Here is a 22271-nt window from a genome sequence, read left to right on the forward strand (position 1 = left end):
AATGATGACGCAGTGAAAAAATTATATTAAAATAATTACAACAGCGCGTCCAAGTGAAGAAGAAGTTAACGTCGTCGTCGTCGTCTTCGACAGCGACGCGGCGCTGCTGCTGTTTTGTTACCGACGCGCGCACCTTTTAACTGTGGCTTGTTTTTGTTGCCGCTGCTGTCGTTGTTGCTGTTGTTCTTGGTTCTTTCCAACTATCGTTAGCGGGGTGGATTTCTTTAAGAATTGTAGTGAAATGCTTGGGAAATGCTAAGAGTACGTTAGCACACAAACACACAATTTATCTGCGTATGCGTATGTATTCCTGAATGTGTACAGTATGTACAGTACATATGTATTTATCTTTACGCGATTTTTGTATGTAGCTGTAGTTGCCCGTTGTTTTGTCAATTTCTTTGGCAAAAGGTAGGGCGAGATATTCAAAGGGTTCGTGACGTCAACGCACTCGACTCGTGCAGCTGTTGCTGTTGTTTGACACTCAGTCAGTAGTCGCAATTTTTCACGTCTCCTCCAGATCTGTGCATCCATTATATTATACAACCAAATGTTAGCGGGAGCGTCCATCATCATCTTGACCATCATGATCATCATCATCATGATCATATCATCATCGTCAAGGTGACACAGTTCGTCTCTGTTCTCTGTTTCAGTCAATGAAGTTTTGCTCACAATTCACAAATTGGGAGAAATGTATCTTGAAATGTATTTAATTCATTTCCCGCTTCCTGTAATTGACATTCATTGACGCAGCTCATTGGCCACCTAATTTGCCATTCGAGCAAACAGACAACCGAAGGTTATTCAAGCAGTCGCTATAAATCATCGACAAAGTCCTGCTATGGATAATATAAATTGATAATTGCGAAATTCACGATTATTTCGAGCAATAATTTGAATATAATTTAATTCGCATTTTATTAAACTAGGAAACTTGAATAACTAAAATAAAAGCTTAAAAAGTCTCACAAATAAACTAGTCACAGTGCTAACAATGATCTAGCTTAATAAAATATTCAAGAAAGAATAAATAAGTAATTAAGCATTTAAAATTTGCCAAACAAATTGGTGACAAGAGTTTAGATTAAAAACCTTTATAACTAATAAATTATTATTTTTCATTGAAAGCATAATATGAAATAATATATAATAGTGGTTGATCTATTTACTTTTTAAAGCTTAGATTTACTTTGAGCAATCCCAGCAAAACGACAAAAAGAATTTAGAAAGACAGCTGATAAATTACTTGATGATAAATAATAATATATTAATCTTAATAATACTGTCATAATACAAATAAATCTGTACCGTTAATAAGCTATTATTTATATATTATATTTAATATTCATTAGCAGCATATTATTAAATGGTGAATAACTATAAAATAAAAAGAATATTTCGTAATTAATATTAAAATTTTGTTCAAAGATATGTTTTGGTTGAGTAACAACATTTATCTTATAGGCTCGACACTTTTTTTTTACAAGATACAACTAAGTCTATTCTTTCTTTTTGTTGTTGTTGTTGGATTAGCTGCAGCGTTTAAGCCAAAGCCGCAGCTTAGTTTAGCTGTTTTGACCCAACCCATGTGAGATTATAAATGGCACACGTTGGCTACTTGTCACTGGGACTTTTTTTTCTTTATTTTTCTTTTGCGATTTTTTGAGGTGTGTGCCGAGATTAGCTGAGTGCTGAGCTGTGGTGTGGTGTGCTGTGGTGTTGTGGATGCCAGTTCCAAAATCGTCGCCTGACCCATGCCAATGCAATCTCAGCTGGTGCAATATCAATTGCGTTTTTTTCGTTTTTCGTTTTCCTTTTTGTATCTTGTAAATGTCATTGCGCCGTTGCCCAATGTTGCCACATCCACATCCATATCCACAGCACATTAAAGTGAGTACACTCCTTTTGTTTGCAATGCTCGCTAACAGACAATATATTTAAATCGCTGTTGATGTTGTTGTTGGCCGAATAAAATGAACGAAGAAAGATGCGAGCCATCTCTAATGGTGGCTCAAACAAATGGCAAAGTTCAAATGAGGTTAACAGCATTTCAAGTCAGCACAAGGAGCGCGCTCTGCTCCTTCGGCCACCAAAATGGATGCAACTGCTGCAGCAACAAAGCAAACAAACAAACAAATGAAATAAGCGAAGCAAACGAATACAAAAAAAAAAAATAGCAAAAAAAAAAGCCCAAAAGCATCTTAAACGACAGGCAGAGGTAACATGACCATAGTAAGATAGTAGTTACAGCTTCAACTGCAGCTTCAATAAAAAGACATGCGCACAAATCTGCCGTCGATGCGATCCACACACACACACACACACACACACACACACACACACACACACACACACACACACACACACACACACACATATAGTAACACACATACATAGGCATATATATAAACCTTTCTAACGATCGTTTACCTCTCGCAAAATGTAACAAAGGAGTCTCTCGGTCGAAGCTTGAAAACTTGCCTAGCCTGGCTTCGACTTGGCCAGTTGATGATGCGGGCCAAAACAGCAGCAGCAACAGCAACAGCTTGGGCCAAGCCTAGGCAAAGCGCCCACTTCCTACTTGTTGCTGCTGCTGCTGCCCACAAACTTAGAAGCCCCACAAACATGGCCAAAACGAGCCAATGCAAAAGATTTTGATTTTATGCTGCTGCTGCTGTTGCACACAGTCGTCGTTGCGAGGATAGCAGCTGGTTAAGTTGGCCATAATGTGCTGGCCATTTGCCCCTTTGCATACGCCACTGAACCACACAGCCAAAGAGCCCAAAAAGCCAACCAACGTTTGCCACTTTGGACAGACCACGAACCGAAATAAAAAAAACACACACCGAAAAAGAGAAAAAAAAAATATACGTAGCAACCGAAAACGAAGTTCAGGCAAACGGGGGAAAATATAAAAAAAACAATATATAAGAAAAGAGTAATAACCAGTTTTGTCTCCCAAAAAAGCCAAACAAATGAAGTCAAGCCGAAGTAAGAAGGAAAAAAAAAAGAACGTACCTCATGTTTACGAGTCGCGTAGTAGAAGAAAACCGAAAAACTTGAGGCCAAAAGCAGCAGCAGCAACAGCAACAGCAGCGAGTACGATCAGAGCAATCGAGCGTTCCTCTTGGCCACAGTTGGGGCCACCACACTGTAGTTGTTGCTGTTGTTGTTGTTGCAGCGGGGGCAAAGCGTTGCCAAAGGGGGGCAGCAACAGCAAAGCAACAGCGTGCTGTGCTGTGCTGTGTGCCATGCCGGGTCGGGTCGGGCGCTCTTCAGCTCTTAACTTTAACGGCCACCATCAGATAGAGCCAGGCAAGCAGCAGCAGTCAGGCAGTCAGGCAGCAAGAGGCAGCAAGAAGAGGCAGCAGCAGTACAGTTGAATTGAAGTTGTGTGGCAAACGGGTATTGAGGGAGTTGGCAGTAGGTCTTAATGTTGCTTGCTGTTTGCTGCTTCAGCTTTGGCTTTGGCTTTGCTTTTGGTTTTTGTCTCTGTCGACAACGCGTTGTAGGAGTTTTGGCTACACAGAAGTTTAGTTACATGCTCATTACATAGACACACACACACACACACACACACACTGAGAGAGAAGAAACACTCGCACAGCACAAGAACAACGTACATTGTATGTGGCAAGCGCGCTCTATAGATACATACAATTTATGTATTGCAGAGATAGATAGAAGCCAGAGTCGAGAGTCAGAGTCAGACTTGTACTTGTCTTGGATGCTGGCTTTTGCCTTTCTAAACTTTAGGCTTTTCCGATGCTTATCGCCGGAGAAAGAGAGAGAAAATAAGAAAAGCAAGCAAAATAATAAGAATAAAAAAAAAAAACTAAACTCCCACAAAAAGGCGAGCAAACGAGCGAGGCCCCATTTCTTTGGCCCAGCTTTGACTCGTAAGCATTTCCCCCTTACCCCTCCCCTTGATTTTCCTGCTTTTCACATGCATAAATTGTGAACGAAAAAAAGTAGAGGGAATCTGCTGAGGCTTCAGCTTAAGCTTCAGCGTCTTCTTCGGCATCATTAGTTTTCAAAATTTCCTGTATTGTGTTTAGTATTTGTATCTCATGCAGCTCAAAATGTATCTGTAGCTGTGTGTTAAGCTATTCGATTGTTCAGGACTTGATTGTTGGTCTTGGCCGCCATTGCAATGGCAAATAGCCAACTTCAGTTCTAGCCTCAACTCGCAACTCGCAACTCCAACTCCAGTTTCAGCTCGTGTGCAAGTAATTGTGAAAACAATTTGGACGAATTTTCCAGTTCAATTGCGCTTTTAATTTAAATTGCAGCTTTTGCGAAAAACTTGGCCCGCTCTTTCATTCGCTTTTTTTGTTGCCTGTTGCCTGTCCCCTGTCATCGTCATCGTCGTTGCCTGACACAAATCAATTGTCTTACGTTTATCTTTCTTTTCTTTTTGTTCTTCCTGGATCATGGGCAACATTTTCATTGTTGGCCAGCGAGTGTGTGATTGTCAATTGACGTTAAGTTTAGATGAGACTAGTTAATTAACGATCAGCCAATTGATGTTCTGCTAGCTCCAAAGTCAAGTCAAAGTTCAAATGAGTTGAAAAGTTAATGTGGGCCAGAGACATTGTATTTATAGCACTTCACAATGAGCGAGAGGAAGAGACAAACTTCCGACACAAATAGTTTCGTCTGCTACAGATTAGCGAGCGAAATGTCTTTTTTTTTTATTATACCCAGACTTTATCAATATTGACTGCAATTCATTATGAATTTTATCAAGTCTAGAGATGGGTCTTTATCTAGCCAACTCTATATTGGAATAAATACATAAATAATCTTCAACTATTTTATGCTAATTTAATGTGTAAGTTGATAGGTCTTTCAACTGAGGAGCTTCTCATAATTCATTTCAACTAAACTAACTAATCGTCGCAATTATTCACAGCTGTAAATTAATTATGCACACATTTCATATTTTCAGACCCTGTGGCAGAAATTATAATGAGTCTATTAAGTTCGTGAGTGTGGAAATATTTACATATTAATATGTATTTTAAGGCATCTCAATAGAAAGTGATTTATATTGAACTTATTGGGTTATTAATAGATAAATTTATTCAATATCTTGAGACCATCTACTTCAAATTGTATAGAGTCTATTAGGTTTTTAAGCTTGTGAATATATATATTTAATGATTACTTCAATAGAAAATAAAATTATATATTAAAATGCTTTTTGAATTGTAGTTAAAATTTAGAGACCCTTTGCTTTAAATTGAATAGGGTCTAATAGGTTTATGAGCTTAAAAATATGTATTTATTGAAATCGTTCAATATTAAAATTAAACAAAATACATAAGTTTATTAAATTGTTTATAAATAAGTCTAGGGAACATTTTGAGACCCTTTAGTCACAACCATAACGGGTCTAATAAGTTTATAAGCATAAAAATGCATTTATTTAAGCCGTTCAAAAAATGAATTGAAATTTTACCGTTTAACAAAACAAGCTCATTCAAAAATGTTTATAAATAACTATAGCTAACATTTTGAGACCCTTTAGTCACAACCGTAACGGGTCTAATAAATTTATGAGCAAAAAATAAATGTATTTAAGCCGTATATCAAAAACCGAATTGAAATTTTAGCGTTTAACAAAACAAGCTTATTCAAAAATGTTTATTAATAAGTATAGTTAACATTTTGAGACCCTTTAGACACAACCGTAACGGGTCTAATAGGTTTATGAGCCTTTTGACACTTAAAATCTGTACTTATCTTAATCCCTTAATAGCTTGTCTATTTGTAGAAGGTAACAACTTTGATGGCTGTTAAATGGGCAAACATTTTGGTATGCCTCAACGACGACTATCGAGTTTGCAGTGATGCGTGCTATGTACTATAGTTGCACACACACACACACACACACACACTCGCACACTCGCACACACACTCTTTGACCGCGTCATCAGCCTTTCACCGTGTCGTGGAGGTAAGAAGATGACAAAGAAGAAGAAGAAGGAGTTGTGCCCCGTTTTAGTGGCAACTTGAGGTCCACTCGAACTACGAGTGAAGTGAGTAGCATTAAGTTTAAGAACAACAAATTGACTGCTGCTAAATTTCACTGTTTATTTCTTGTAGTCGAGCTTGAAATTAAAAGACTTTAAACAATCGTGAGAATGGCACTTGAACATGTTCAAAACTATAATGGCCTTAAACGAAATGTACAAGAAAACGGGCAACACAGCAACAAAAGCAACAACAGCAGACAAATCAACAAGCCCGTAGTCGAAGTCGAAGTCGTAGTCGAAGTCTAAGAGAGAGAGAGAGAGAGATAAGAGGCAACTCAAAGCCAACAAACGGAGCAAGACACAAGGCAGGCACGGACAGGCGGCTAAATGAACAGACAGTCAATCAACTTTAAGCAAAAAGCACAACGACGACGACAACGACGTCAGCTGCGCCAGCGACAGCAGCAACAGCAACAGTTGAGGAGGCATCAAAGAGAAATGCGCGCGCTGATCGCTTCGATCGTTGCGTTTGCCGCTTTGCCGTTGCCTTAGCTTGGGATGCGAGATGATTTAAGGAGCGAGCGAGCGCGCGCCGCGAAAACTATTACAAAATGATCAAAAACAACTAAAACGAAATCAAATCAGTGTGCGAACTGGACCTGGCCGATCGTATCGTATCGGATTGGATTGGATCGGTTCGAGAGTCGATTACAATAATTACAATCAGCTACGCGCGATCCACCAAATCACAACAACAACAGCAACAACAACAACGACGACAACAACCACAGCAGAAACAATGCAGATCAGATACAAATACAGATACAGATAAGTCAGCTATTACGTGCATATACAATTTTTATAAGAAATTGAAGTCAAGAAGCAGAATTAAAACAAAACTCATCAACTCGATCGCAGCACATGCATGATGAATGTATGTATCTTTGTGTATGTATCTACTAGATACTCTCACACACACACACATATGACTCAATTGCGCTGTTTGTGTGTGTAGTTAAAGAACGGACGGAAGATCCATCTTCAGCTTCATCAAAAGCATCAAAGCAATTTTCAGTTAACAGCTCTTGGCCCGCTGCAATGTAAGCTGTATGTATCTGCTAGACAGGCTCAGGCTCAAACGCAAACGCAAACTCAAGACTCGAGTCTTCGACAGCATTGGCAAAGCGAATCGGGCAAAACGAGAAATTGAAAAGACAGTTACAACGTCATAATGAAGCTTAAGTTTACAAAATCGACGGCAAAACCGCACGATACAACAAACCCTCAAACTCAAACTCACACACATGCATATGTATATACACAAACAATCGTGATGTTATTGTATATATGTACATATGTTTATATGTACTGAGAGCGAAGCATAGTTTTTGCGATTGAAATTTTCGCGAGAGCCGCAAAGCCAAAGACCCAGAGAACAAAGAGCAAGCCTCAATTTGCAAATGTGACTCTCTCGCATGCGAGAGAGCGCGTGAATGAGTGAGTGAGTAAGAGAGAATATTGGGGGGCCATAGAGTGAAAGGCGTGCGCTTGACAGCGCGTCAACAGTAGCGTGCGCAGAGCGCACGCATTGCGCATTGTAATTACGTTGAGGCGCTTTGCAACACTGTCAGCGGCAAATGTAACCATTAAGTTAAATGTGATCTCGTTTTATGATAATGAAATATGCACACACAAATATATACATACGTACATATGTATGTATGTATACTGACAGATGTTTGTGTGTTTAGAAGTAAATTGCATCAATGCATTCTTTGCATCTTGATTCAGTTTGCTGACACAGCAGCAGCAGCCACATGCTGCATATGCTGCACAACACACAGATGCCCCCCAAGTGTATGTGTGTGTGTGTGTATGCTTTTCAAGCACAATTTATTGATATTCATTGTTTGTTTGTTGTCGATCGTCGTCATCGTTGTCGTTCTCGACTTTGTCGTTTGCTGCTGAGAAGCTGGCAACTGAAATCACAATTGTTGGCTCTTAAGAATAAAAAAAAAGAGGAAAAAATTGCTGATGCTGTGCCTTCACTTCTTTCTAGTCGCACACAGACGTTTCCTGCAGACACCTACATACATACATACATACATACATATGTACATATGTATGTATAATTGTATGTACATAGCTATGTACAATGTGCAGTGTACTTGCAACTGGCTTTTGGTCTATAATTCTTGTTTCTGGCTTTCGTGCTGCACAGAGATAAGGAGCAGGCGGACCACAAGCTGCAAAAGCGGCCAAGACACAAACACACACACACACACATACAACGAGCGCACAGCATCTTTAAACAGGAAACTGTATGGCGCTATCGCTCCCAAAGGAAGCGGACTAGTAATATTTACATTTATTGCAAAATTATGCATATTTTTTTTCTTTTCGTTTTTTTGCTGCATACACGATCCATGGCCCCATAGATGCGCACATTTAATAAACGTTACGTTCATACATTGTACATATCTGAACAGGCAATTATTATTCACAATCTTCCTTCTTTTTGTATAGATTATACATAAAAGATACATGCAGCACACAAAGATACAAACATACTCGGCAAAATATGTATTGAGAAGGATGGTAATTTTGAGCTACTTGAAAGTTCCTTTGGTGCGAGTTAACAGAATGTTAATTAACATTTTTGGATGTTGTTGAAGGAAGTTCCTTCAAAGCAAATTAACAGACTGTTAACAGTTTGCAATCTTCCATTAGAAAAGCATAGGCAAAAAATACCAAATGTAAATATCCATTCTATGCATGTCTTTTTAAAAATGCATTTACATTCATTACTAAGCCACGTACATAACTCTAATGACGCTGCCCCATGAATCAAATTTATTAGATCGTGAACTCTTTAGATTTCGGGGTCTCTAAGCTTATTTCCGTGGTTTGTTGCAAGAGTGAAAAGCAAGTGGTGTGGTGGTGACCCAAAGATTTTCATGGAACGTTTTTGTGGTTGTTGCTTGCTGCTGCTTTCTTGTTTATGAAAATTTCACGCTAGTCGAAAGAATTATTAATTGCGCAGCAACAACAGCAATAGCAGCGGCAAAGTAAGCAACAAGCAACCACCGCAGAAACAAAAACAACAACTGAGTGGGAATTATGCATCGCTGCGCAGAAGCAGAACGCAGCACACACACACACACACACTTTCAGACACATAGTCGCACTCATTTACACGCATAGGCAGCTTTCCAGACTGCAAGTGTATGTGTGTGCGAGTGTAAGCGCGTGTAAAAATATGGTAAACATGATAATACGTAATAAAAAAAAAAATAGTGTAACAGAAAAGGGAAATATAAAAATCAGGTACAAATTTTCACCAAAAACCGTTTGCGTCGCTTGGCCGCAGTTGTTGCTCTTTGTTGTTGTTATTGTTGCTGTTGCTAGTGCTGTTGTTAATGTTGTAAAAGCTGGCTGGCTGACTTTGACGATTTCGTGGTCACACAGTGTGAAGAATGGGCTAGGAAATAATATTGTATGCAAGCGTTGTTGTTTGTTGGCCTGTTACAGATTTACCGATTACTGAGCCCAGATAACAAATGAAAGTGCCTGACTGCCTGCATTTTGTTGTTCAAGATGGATGAGGAGGCCCCAAAAACAAAACCAAAACACAAAAAGAACGAGTTGCCCTTTTTTTGAATGCAAGTTTTTCCAAGAGAATTACACTTGCATTTGTGTGTGTCTGCGTGTGTGTTTTGAATTTTGTGTAATCTGAACTGTACTTACATGTCAAGTTAAGAAATATTACAACTAGAAATTAAAACTTTTAGACACACATTCGAGGAACACACGAAAAAGTGACAGTGTTGTATAATTAAGTTATATTTTTTCATAGTTTCGCTATAAGCATCTGGCAACTTTAACTACTCGCGCTTTGCAGCACTGGAATTCAGTTCAAGGAACTGACGTAAAGGAAAAGTGCTTTTCTTACTATGCGTACAAATATGGCGAGCAAGTTTCTTAGTGTTGTTGGCTCCAAGCTACTCAAATCCACCCCGAGTGCGCTCAACTGGACATCAATGCGACGCAGTGGCTCCACCAAAGCACGATCCTGGTTTAGTGCACGTCCCAAACTTTTGGCCTTTGGAGCTTTAGCTGGCACTGCGGGATTGCTGTTGTACGCTTTGGACGCCAGCGTTGAGGCCTCGGATGATTGCGTGCATCCACCCAAACAGAACTGGGATCACAATGGCTTACTGTCAGCCCTGGACATGGAGGGCGTGCGTCGTGGCTACAAGGTGTACAAGGAAGTGTGCGCCTCGTGTCATTCGCTGCAATACATTGCCTATCGCAATCTCGTGGATGTCTGCATGACCGAAGCGGAGGCCAAGGCGGAGGCCGAAGCAATCACTGTGAAGGATGGGCCCGATGAACAAGGCAATTACTTCGAACGTCCTGGCAAACTGTCCGATTATATGCCGGCTGCATATGAAAACGAAGAAGCTGCTCGGGCCGCCAACAATGGAGCTTATCCGCCGGATCTGAGCTATATTGTGGCTGCTCGTAAGGGAGGCGAGGATTACATATTCGCCCTGTTGACTGGATATTGCGAGGCACCAGCTGGATTTTCCCTTCGCGAGGGTCTCTACTATAATCCGTACTTTTCGGGAGGTGCCATTGCAATGGGTCAGTTGATCGATAATGAGGTGGTCACCTATGATGATGCCGAGATCGCTCCGACGAGCAGTCAAATTGCCAAGGACGTGGTGACTTTTCTCAAGTGGACATCGGAGCCGGATGGGGATCAACGTAAGCGACTACTGGTCAAAGTGGTTATGATTTCGGCCTTTTTGGTGGGCATCAGCTACTACATCAAGCGCTTTAAGTGGTCTTCGTTGAAGTCACGCAAAATCATGTTTGTGCCAGAGATAAATGAGCAGAGCAAGTCAAATGGCGAAGGGAAGAATTGTCCAAAATAATTATACCGATCATTATGCAAATAAATATTGCATTTTGTAATACTTTAATTTTAATTTTAATTTGTGGCAGGTGGGGAGAACTTATTTGGCCACCCACTTATGTATGTGTGGAACTCACCAAAGCAGTCCATTACATTTTGAATTACGCGGTTTTAATAAGCAATTTGTAACTCTTTCAGCCCTGAAGTGCACCAGAGAAAAAAGCTGTTCGAGATGCATAAAGACAAAAGCTGCTTGAAATAACGCGCCTTTGCAAAATCCATTAAAATGCTAGTTTGTAAGTATTTAGTATATTGCATCGTATTTTAAAATGTTAACTGTGGTCACACTGCAAACGCCGGTTATTAAAATTGCATTGCACGCGCAACAATTTTCTTTTTGTCCGTTACTGTTTCTTACCGTGGCTAATTAAATAAATAATATGACATCTGCTCAATTTATGAAGTGTCTGCAGTATGCTGCCCATCAACATAGAAATCAACGACGCAAGGATCCACAAGAGACACCATACATCAACCATCCCATCAATGTGAGCACCATTCTGGCCACCGAGGCGGGAATTGATGATGAGGGAGTGTTGATGGCTGCATTGCTGCACGATGTGGTCGAGGACACAGACGCCACATTCGCTGACTTAGAGCAACTGTTTGGCGACGATATCACTGGCTTGGTGCGCGAGGTGACCGATGACAAATCGCTGGAGAAAATGGATCGCAAGAGATTGCAAATTGTGAATGCACCCAAAACCAGTCGACGAGCGAAGCTTATCAAACTCGCCGATAAACTGGATAATTTGCGAGATCTGCAGGTGAATACGCCAACGGGGTGGACGGAGGTAAGTAGTCAAATCAAGCTAAACCAACTGGCAATATTTTTCTACGATTTGCAATTGCAGGAGCGACGAGAAGCGTATTTTGTTTGGGCCCAACGTGTTGTGGACGGTTTGCGAGGCACGAATGCTGCTCTAGAGGAGCAGCTTGATCAAATCTTTCGCCAGCGGCAGCTATTGGACTAAGCTAACTCATTAAAATACTTCAGAATGGACTAGTAAACGAACAGCTTAGTTTTTATTATTCTCGTAAAATGCTAGCATCAGCTTGGCCAGCTTTTGTGTCTCGTCCAGCGTCACAGCGTTGTAGATTGAAGCACGAATGCCGCCTACCGAACGATGTCCTTTCAGCTGTATCATGCCCTCCGCCTCAGCCTTAGCCAGAAATTCCTTTTCTAGCGCATCGTTGCCAGCTGCGCTGCCAATGCGGAAAGGCACATTCATGTGGGAACGGACACGAGATTCCACCGGGCAATAGTAGAAGCCATTGGAGCTATTGATAATGTCGTATATAAGCTTGGACTTGGCATTGGCCAGCTGAGACATGCCGGCAACACCGCCATTGCGTTTGATCCATTGGAGAACCAGGCCCATGACATAAATTCTGCAAATAAAAATGCGTTAAGAGACAAGAAACAAGTAAGAAGAATCCTTTAACTTTTGTATGCAAACTAGTTATGTTATTCTAAGGTACATCTGAAACTATAGTTAACAGAACTTGTAACATTGTAGTTTAGAGATAAGGTAGTTTAGTTAACAGATTATTAAATAACAGAGCTGCTTAGCATAGTTTAGTATGCCAGACTAAATGGTTTCTTCAATTGCTTCTAAGCTTATCGTTCGATTCTAATCAAATTCTCGGAAATCATTTATGAATTTGTCGCTTTGTCCGGGGCTGTGGCCCTAAACTAGAACGAACCAGATCTGCGGCCAATTCAATAAGTGTTTGTCAAAAAAATGTAGATCTATCACTTCTAATCTTTTTTAAATGCTATAGTATAGGTGTTTATATGGACTCATATAGTCCGAGACAGACTTGCAATTATTTTATGGGGTGTTCAAGAATACACTTTAAACGTAGCAGATGTCACCCTACCTTATCCTTATACCCTATAGGTAGTCAGTTTAAAGAGTTCTTAAGGATAACAAGGAATAGAAAACTCACCCAAATGTAGGCGGTGTATTCAGCAGCGAGTTGTTCTTGTCCATCAACTCGAAGTTCAGCACCGATGGCGTCAGTTTCAAATGCTTGCCAATCAGATCCTCACGAACGATGATGATGGTAACGCCCGCTGGTCCAATGTTCTTCTGGGCACCGGCAAAGATAAGGCCAAACTTGCTCACATCGAAGGGGCGCGACAGAAAGTTGGATGACATGTCACAAGCCAACGGCACATTGCCCACTTCCGGTATGAAATCGAACTCGACACCTTCAACAGTCTCGTTATCACAATAATAGACATAAGAAGCATTCGGATCCAATTTCCACTCCTCTTGCCGTGGCACATCGACGTATTTATCGAACTTTGGCAGCACTGCATTCACTTTGCCATACTGTGCGGCTTCCTTGGCTGCCTTCGAAGACCAAGAGCCGGTGATGACGTAATCGGCTGTGCCAGTGCTGCCAATCAGATTCATGGCAACCGCTGCAAATTGTCCTGTGCCACCGCCCTGCATCAGCAGCACTTTGTAGTTTTTGGGAATGTTCAATAATTCGCGCAAATCGGCGATAGCCAAATCGTGTATTTTAGCATAATTACTGGAACGATGCGACATTTCCATCACAGAGATGCCACTGCCATTGCAGTTGATAAGATTTTTCTGCACTTCTTGCAGCACCTGAAAAAATGTAAATCCTTGAGCTAAATAACCTACAAAACGAAGAAATTATGCTGACCTCTTCAGGCAATTTGGCTGGGCCGGCTGCGAAATTGATAACCATGTTGTTGAACTCTGTGTGTGCGCGCGCTCTGAGAACCTTGACGGCAACTCGTTAAAGTCGAACTGAAAGTGTTGAAAAGCAAGCAGCAGCGAATGAAAGCGATCGCTTCTCCCAACGACTGCGCTGCGACTGCGACGCTTGCTGATAAATAAGCAATAACAACAACACACGAACTCATGCATGCATGTGTACAAACATAACAAAGTGTGTGCGCAAAAACATAGTGGACAGAATAATTCGCAAAACCAGTGGCGTTCCACTTTAGTTGAGCGGCCCACTAAAAGCTCTTAGTTGTTGTTGCAGCTACGCCACTGGCGCAGCGACAGCGCAGCAGCGTAAGTAAAGCTCTAGCCAGACAGAGACAATCGAAACCCGGCCTTTGTTCAGTTCGATCAAAACAAGTCGACAGACGAGAAAACCGCAACTTGGCACTGCAAGAAACGAAAACAACACGCCATTTGACCGTATCACTCTCTTCACTCTCAGCAGCTGTCAGTTGTCTCTGTCTCGCTGCACTGTTGCTATGCACTTGACTGGAAAAGGCGTAAACAAGTGCAGCTGGAAGAAATAAACAAGGTGCAGTCGCGGAATTGTAAGTTACAGTAGACGCTCCATATAACGAATTAACAAGCATGAAAATATATTAAAATTATTAACGAATTTAGTTGTATTTTTCATAAGCTAATTTTAATTTTATAAACGCTTAACACACTTTCACTGACATAATGTTTGCCAGACAGAATATTATCTGCTCATAAATACACTGATAGCACACTCATTTATTGTAGACGCTTTATAAGCACTTCCAAATACACGTTTTCTACGCCTTATCTGCCAGATTCGACATTTCCCCAGATTTTGAACGTATTATTTATGTATGCCATTCAGAGCATGCTGTTCTAATTACTTTATCATCCAATGGTTTAACTCATATGTAAGAGCAAAAAAAAGGTGCTTAAATTTTCCAATTTACTTCTATGCCGAGGGGCAAAACGAATTTCCAATAAGATGCAAGCAACGTGCCTGGAAATTTAAACGTGTGAGAATTCGTGCGGGGCCAAGCAATGTGTGTGTGTGTGAGCTGGTGTCGATACATTTACGTGAATGCGTGTGTGTGTAAGCAGTCGTCGATATATATTTGTGTGCGTGTGTGTGTGTGTGTGTGTGAGCAGGCTGGTCATTCATAAACGTTGAGCTTTAAGTCAATAATTTGGCGAACGCTTTTTAGGGGCTTGGCCCGTTTGTGGTATTTGCACTTAATTAAAAACAACAATTTGTTGAACTACATTATTTGTTTATGATTTATTGCCACCGAGAAATGCTAGAACTAGTCAAATTTAATTAAACACTCTTGTATCTTATGGCTGCGCTTGCACTTTGGCGACGAGTTCACTCCAGAAATTGCCGTAATCTTGTAGCACAGTGCCGCTGCAAAGAAAATAATTAATTGCATTAACCGCAGTCGTATTTAATTGAATGTAAACAACGTGCTATAAATAGGCAATAATGCCGATGAGTTGACAATTTTGTTGTGATTATTGTAAGCTGCATTTTTACACTGGGCTACAAAAGTAATTTATCAAAATGTTTGACTTAAGTCTGTCGCCACATTCGCATAATTTACAAATCATTTGTCAAAGATTATGTGTGAGTGTGTTGGTGTGTTGTATGTGGTGGTATGATAAATGATGATGATGAGGCAGTGGCATGTAGCACAGTGTTGTTGGCGAACATTTTGTGCCGACGTCATTCTTTAGCGGCCACCAAGCCAAACCAACTCTTTTTACTTTTTAGCTATTTTCTCAAGATTTTTGTTGCCGTTGCCCCTCCCTCTGTCCCTGGTGACAAACAAATCAATTACATAAGGCTGATTATTATCCGGCATTTTGCTGACAATTATGTGGGTCAACGTGGCGTATGATTAATGAATTCCCAATTCGATAGCAATGATTATGCCAAAAATGTTAACTTGCTACATCTTGTAAGCACTTTTAATGCCACATCATCATCATCATCATCATGCTCCTCCTTCTTCTCCTCCTTTGACTTACGTAAAGTAGACATTGCCACGCTTATTCTGCGGCGCCTTCCATATTAGCTTTGCACCCAGCTTATCACGATTATCCGAGTGCGTTATGGCCGAGCACTCTGGTATCGTTTTCGTATTCTCACTCTGCACCCATTCGCCGAGCCATTCATTTGAATTGGCATCACGCGCCTGCAGAAAGAAGCCACGGAATGTCTTATCCTGATGCACGGGATAAATGGTCACCTCCACTTGCTGGCCGGGATGAAACGTCTGCGAGCTGGCGACCACTTCAAACGGATTTGTATGCGCCGGCTGTGAGCGCGCCTTGCCATGATTAGGCTGATTCGCCCTCTGCTTCACACACGTATCCGCTGGCGCGCCATCCGGAAAGCCTGCAACTTCGCCCAGCAGCAAATGCAACAGCAGCAGCAGAAGTGGCAGGAATAGAACTTTGGCTGATGTCCGATGATTGCAATTCCTATAACGAGATGCCATGACTTGACTTCACTTCACTTGGGAAACTGTCGACCGTTAGCTGTTAGCTCTTAACTCTTTACGCTGTGCGTTTCAAATGGCGTCAGCGCTTTTAAAGCCTCGCTTCGAGTTGTCCAAGACCAAAAAAAACCGAAAAAGTAGAAAAAAAGCTTGCGGCATATGGGCGTTTTTGTATGTTGAGGTGTTTGCTTTTGGGCTTTTTGTTGCTGCTGCTGTTGTTGCTGCTGGCCAGGCTAACCAGTTTTTAATGATCAAAAATCAAAATAGTTATGCGCAGTTCCTTTCCTGCAGTGCTGCGTCGAACAACAACAAAAAACTGGGTCAAACATTAACGCTTTGATGCAGCCGCCTCGCCTTTGCGCCTCCCCAACTCTCTTCTCCTGTTCTCCTGTGCTCCAAACTCGCTCCAGGCTAAAGCGCCCGATTCGGTTCGTCTAGGTTTCTGTTTCTGTTTCTGTCTCTGTCTCTGTTGGTTTTTCGAGGCGCTAAGTGCTCCATTACGAAATTCTATGCTTCTAATCACACACAGTGTCCAGCATTGACGATGTTGTGTGTTGTGGTTGGCCTTGTTGTTGTTGCTGTTTTGCCGTTTTGCCGTTTTACTGTTTGTTTTCTAGCTTTTCTGCGTATTTTCTGCGACTTTAATGTGTTAATTGACAGGCCGCTGCCGCTGGCGTTGATTTCGCTGAGCTTTTGATTTCAACTTTACAACTTTGTAACGCCCGAAAGACAGTTTTGCGGCGTTAATTTCCTTTTTTGGGGAGCGGGCGGAAAACTAGCCAACATGCTGTCATCGTGGACGATATTAAATTGATATTAAACAATTTCGTTAAATAACAGAAGCGAAATCAAAAGATAGAAGGTAAATATAAGTCCTTAACTTCACCCTAATTTTGAGAATAGATTCAAAATATTAAACTATGCTAATTTAAGCTCTTGCTCCGTTTGCTACTCTTTGAATGACTCATCTTAAAGTTTTTGGCATCAATTTTCTTTGATAGCATTTGAGAGCATAACAAAACAGAAGTTTTTAAAACGGAAACATTTACAAATAAAATAGTATAGTGTTTGCTTTCAAGAATGTAATGTTTTTTGCTTCGAAAATTATGTTATTATTTCCCCAAAAAAGAAGCATTAAAAGTTCTTAATGTGGAAATGGATCTTTATCTTTGATAAACCTGTAAAAAACGACTACTGCTGACAATCTAGTATATTCCTTCCCCTTTAGTATATTTTGAGTGTAGTACTATTTCATTATACCAAATATAACCATCCATATAATTCGGTATTTTGTGGTATATTTTTAAAATAATACCGCACTATTTTGTTCCTTTAAACAAGTAAGAAAGTTACAGTCGAGTGTGCTCGACTGTGAGATATCCGCTACCCATTTTTAATAAAGGCAAAATATTGCGGTATTATTTTCAAAATATACCAAAAAATTCTAAAAATACTAAAAACATACCAAATGGTGTATGTGGTATATCGATATAGTACCGCATTCAAAATATACCATAGACGGCACAATATACCATATTTTCAGCCAGATTTTTATCTGATCGCAACCAAATTTACAGGAATCATAACTACTATAGTATTTATTGTATACACCAAAATTCGCAACTCTAGCTTCAAAAATACGCTTGTTATTCGATTTTTTTGTTTTGCGGGGGCTGAAGTGGGTGTAGCAAAAATTTTAAACAATCTTGATCTGCGTGCAAACATAACAAATGCTGTCGAAAAAAATTATAGCTCTATCTCTTAGAGTCTCTTAGATCCAGTGTTTCATACGGACGGACGGACAGACACACAGACGGACAGACGGGCATGGCTAGATCGTCTCAGCTGTTGACGCTGATCAAGAATATATATACTTTATAGGGTCGAAGATGTCTCGTTCTACCTGTTACATACATTTCCTGACAGCACAAAGTTATAATACCCTTCTACCCTATGGGTAGCGGGTATAAAAATGGGTGGTGGGTATCTCACAATCGAGCAGACTCTGCAGCAGCTTTCTAACTTATAATTTTAAGGATTGTTTAAATAAATGCAATATATACCTAGTTACAACAAAAAAGTTAATTAAATTCTGAGTCACTCAATTTTTGTAGAAGCAACATTTTAGCCACTTTCATCCAATTATAAAATAAGGTAATTCATTAAAATACTGTGCATTCAAAAAATGTAAAATTTGTCATTCTTTAGAAGCAAAAATGTTGCCAAAGTTAAATACAATTCAAATTAATTTATTATTTCAAGTGTTTTGAGTATTTTATACAGAATAATTGTTTAACATAGTTCAATATCAATTAAAAAGTTGAAAAAATTTCTAAAATAAATTAAATGTATTGGGTCCGAGATGCCTCCTTCTGCAATTTCCTGTGGACACAAAGTTATAATGATTCAACTCAATATGAAAATAAATAGCAATTAAACAGAAAGTGTTTGTATATTCTACACAGTTTAAATGTTGTTCATAATTCAATTACAATTAAAAAGTTTACCAAAAAAAACGGTTGAAATAAACGATTCAACAGAATGTGAAAATAAATATAAATTAAATAGAAAAGTTGGTAAACTGCGTCTTAAGTAAAGAGAGCAAAAAAAGGATGCCAGCAAAAACATTTGCTTACTAATGAAAAGTTTTGCACTTAATTTCAGTATTTGTTTACTATCTTTATGGGCATCTCCTTCATATGAATGTGTGTGTGTTGATGATGCCTGTTAATAAACATGTATGTCAACTGTGTGTGTGTGTGTTTGTAGTTTTTGTTTGTTTGTTTAGCAAATGAGTTTTAGTCGTGCAAATAAATGGCATCAAATCGTGAAATTCTATGTGTGTATGTTGACTATTAGTTAGGCGCATTAATTAACTTAGCACAGCACATTGCATATAGAGCTGAATGCAAAACGTTGGTAAATATTTAACGCACATTGTTCAACTCGATGGTGAAGTAATGTGTGTTGCTTGTTGTTGTGTTGTGTTGAGTCTGCAAAAAAGGTCAGTTAACCCAATGCTGGTCTGGCTAATCAAATACCGAGTACTACAAGCACAATTCAGCCTGACGCTCGCCCCGAGTACGTCATATATTATGGATGTGGCAAATGCGAACTTTCAACTCCCTGCCGCAGGCGCGAAAGGGGAGAAGAGGAGCAGAAGCAGGAGCAGGAGCTGAATGTGCTGGCCGCAAATGTTGAGCATAGCAAATGACATTTGTGCCACATCACGCTCAAAGTTTAACAAACACTGGCAAACCAGGCACAGGCGAACACACAGCCCAATTCTCAGTCCTTAAATCCTGGCCAGCTGTCGCCTCAGAGGTTGCCCCAGCCCCCCAAAGCGCGCCCGGCAATGCATGCGAAATTGAGTAAGACAAAAAAAAAAAAAAAAACAAGACAGAAACGGTTCCTTTTAACCAAGTCGATGGTCGATGTAAATAGTGGCGAGTACAAAACAGTGCGCGCTGTTTTCGGTTTCGGAAAATCCACTGCGAAGCCGAAGGTGGCGCGGAAAAGTGTGTCACCTGCAAGGATCTATTGCGCATGTCCTGTGCGCTCTCGCTCTCACGCTTTGCTGGTGAAATACATTTAAATTTCAACAACGTTTCGTGGCTTGCGACTTGCGACTTCACAAGTTGATTTAGCGGACACAGAACGCAGTCAGACGTTGCAGCGCGTGGTCGTGCCAAACGAAAAAACTAAACCAAAATTAAAAAACGAGCGAACGAACAAGGAGTACTACAAAACAAGCACTACTTGAGCAACAACCAATCAACAACAACAGCAACAGCAACAGCAACAAGAATAACAACATAACTAGAACAAAGTTACAACAGCAGCCAGGCGAGCGAGAAAATTGTGAGCAATTTGTATTTGTAATTTCTGTATATTTTACGTACTAAACGCGCGCGATTTTCCAACTCTGTGTGTGAGTGTGAACTTTATATTTGTGTGTGTGTGTGTGTGCTCCACTCTACTGTTTTGTGTATGAGTGTGTGTTTGAGTGAGTGAAGTCAGCCAGAAGCGAACAAAAATATACGCTCAAAGCGAAGCGTGCAAAAGTTTTGTCTGTTGATTTTTTTGCCAAAGCAAAAAAAAAAAAAAAGAAAAGAAAAGAAAATGCAAAAAAATATGAAAGAAAACACTTAAAGTTAAACAGAAAAGCTAAAGCCCAGCGGCTGGCCAAGAGGAAAGAAAAAAGTATGTAGAACAAACAAAACAAAGAACAAATCGGGCAATGTTTAAACAGCAGCAACAAGAGAGTGACTTTGCTGGGCGTGCATAAATGAATCAAAATGAAAATCAATGCCTTTTGCTAAATATGCGATACGTATACGTGATGTGTGGTGTGGTGTGCTGTGTGTGTGTGTATGTGTATGTGTGTGTGCACGAAAGGTAGCAAAGAGAAGCAATGCGAAGCGAAGCCAAGCGAAGCAGCACAGCGAGCTAAATTCAAATAATAATAAAGGGAATTCTCACGTGACGCATAAAGCCAAGAACACACTCACACACACACACACACAAACTACTGCTGCAAAAGCAGGCCGCAAAGCTCAACTTAATGCCACCTGGCTCACACACACACACACACACACACACACACACACACAGAGAGACATGCACATGCTACATTTCAGCTACTTTCATAGCTGAGCTGATTATGATATGCGCTGCATACTTTTAGGGGCAGCACAAAAAAAAAATGACAAAACTCGCTGCCGCCGCATTTGTTGCTGCCATTTTGCATACACGGAATATAATGAACTGTACGTCTGTGTGAATGTGTTTTGTTGTTGTATTTGTGTACCGTGTTTTGGTTTTAATAATTTAGCGCACTCAGTACTAAATGACGCGTTTAAAGTATGAAACGGCAGGCGAAAAAATATATATATGTATATTGTATATGCCATTTAATGCCGCTACACTCTGCGTCTCTGTGTGTGTGTGTGTGTGAGTTGGAGTGTGCTGGTCTGCAATAACAACCCCAGGCAGGCAGCAAAAAAATAAAATAAAATAAGGCACACTAACACACTTTTGGGGCCAGAAACTCTGTTACTGAGGACTACGTCATCCTAGCCAGAAAGCAGGCTGAAAGCCTGGAGCTGCCTTTGGCAACGTCGTCACATTTGCGCATTTACAATCACATCGCGTGGCATAGGCCTGGCCTCCATACACACAAGCACACACACTTCTGTGTGTGTGTGGCATGTGGAGTTATACGAACTCGCCTCGAGCGCTTGGATCGATTTGGGATAGACATTGCGGCAGCTGCTGCAGTCGAGTTCTACACAGTTACAATTTTTTGCTGCTGCTGCTTGCTGTGTGTGCAACACGAAATCTGCAAGGAGCAAGGCGACAAGACTCGTCAGCAAATCGAATTTAGTCTAATATATATGTATGATACATATATTCGTTATTGACATTTTCATATGTGTGGCCCCAGAAGCGAAGCGTAAAGGGAATTTTGCCAGCGGCATTTTGTGGCTGGTGCGGATGCTCTTTGATTGCCCTGCCAAGTGTTGCAGTAAATTTCGACATTATCAAAAATGCTCGACCCTTGACCTTAGCCCAGCGGCAACTGAATATAAGAGGCCTTTATGCTTTGTATTACTACTCCAACGGTTTCGATTGCCATTTCGATTTCCTGCTCGTCGCCAACTGCAAAATCATTTGCCATCAAATCGCATGTCGCTTCCTTTTATTTCTTCGTATATATATAGCTTTTACACTCTCATACATTTGAGTGTGTTTGTGTGTGTGTGTGTCTGTGTGTGTATGCAAAGCCTTGTCGCAAAGTTTGCGTTTATAATTTATATTACTTGTTCGGTTCGTTTCGTTTCGTTTCCATTGTTTTTTTTTGCTGCGCTTGGCCTTGCCTCGCATCTGTATCTGAGTGTGTCTGAGTGTATCTTTAAGTATGCCCACTGGCATTTACCGCTTTTGGCGGCTCCAGGGACAGATTCTCTAGGCTCTTTTATGACTATTAAAATATGCATTTAAATATATCTTCTGTTCTACTAAGCCTCATGTGTGTGTGTGTGTGAAAAGT

General features: G+C 40.4%; 5 protein-coding genes across 10 annotated transcripts in view; 3 read left to right on the forward strand and 2 right to left on the reverse strand.

Moving 5' to 3' along the window:
* The first annotated feature begins 9751 nt into the window (after positions 1-9751).
* On the forward strand, positions 9752-10926 carry LOC133837583 (cytochrome c1, heme protein, mitochondrial). Its single transcript, XM_062268384.1, has one exon. The coding sequence runs from the start codon at positions 9938-9940 to the stop codon at positions 10922-10924; it is 987 nt and encodes a 328-aa protein (XP_062124368.1). The 5' UTR covers positions 9752-9937; the 3' UTR covers positions 10925-10926.
* Positions 10927-11246: 320 nt separating this feature from the next.
* Positions 11247-12172, forward strand: LOC133837656 (guanosine-3',5'-bis(diphosphate) 3'-pyrophosphohydrolase MESH1). Its single transcript, XM_062268497.1, has 2 exons — positions 11247-11759; positions 11820-12172. The coding sequence occupies exons 1-2, from the start codon at positions 11346-11348 to the stop codon at positions 11937-11939; spliced, it is 534 nt and encodes a 177-aa protein (XP_062124481.1). The 5' UTR covers positions 11247-11345; the 3' UTR covers positions 11940-12172.
* On the reverse strand, positions 11965-13807 carry LOC133837653 (probable phosphoserine aminotransferase). Its single transcript, XM_062268493.1, has 3 exons — positions 13651-13807; positions 12919-13592; positions 11965-12357 (listed from the first exon to the last, which is right to left on the reverse strand). The coding sequence occupies exons 1-3, from the start codon at positions 13693-13695 to the stop codon at positions 11985-11987; spliced, it is 1092 nt and encodes a 363-aa protein (XP_062124477.1). The 5' UTR covers positions 13696-13807; the 3' UTR covers positions 11965-11984.
* A 255-nt stretch (positions 13808-14062) lies between these two features.
* LOC133837652 (uncharacterized protein DDB_G0284459) overlaps positions 14063-22271 on the forward strand; it is a 31625-nt gene continuing 23416 nt past the window's right edge. For 2 of the 6 annotated variants that reach the window (XR_009893841.1, XR_009893843.1), the window contains exon 1: positions 14063-14287. The gene's annotated coding sequence lies outside the window, so the exon portion shown is untranslated. Of the gene's footprint in view, positions 14288-19874; positions 20081-22271 lie in introns of those variants that run through there. The other 4 variants (XM_062268490.1, XM_062268491.1, XM_062268492.1 and 1 more) reach the window with 3 other exon arrangements.
* On the reverse strand, positions 14287-16349 carry LOC133837655 (putative defense protein 3). The gene is made up of 2 exons (XM_062268495.1): positions 15747-16349; positions 14287-15123 (listed from the first exon to the last, which is right to left on the reverse strand). Exons 1-2 carry the CDS (start codon positions 16217-16219, stop codon positions 15054-15056), a joined length of 543 nt encoding a protein of 180 aa, XP_062124479.1. The 5' UTR covers positions 16220-16349; the 3' UTR covers positions 14287-15053.

This window comes from Drosophila sulfurigaster, chromosome 2R (genome assembly GCF_023558435.1).
Source record: "Drosophila sulfurigaster albostrigata strain 15112-1811.04 chromosome 2R, ASM2355843v2, whole genome shotgun sequence".
Lineage (NCBI taxonomy): Eukaryota > Metazoa > Arthropoda > Insecta > Diptera > Drosophilidae > Drosophila > Drosophila sulfurigaster.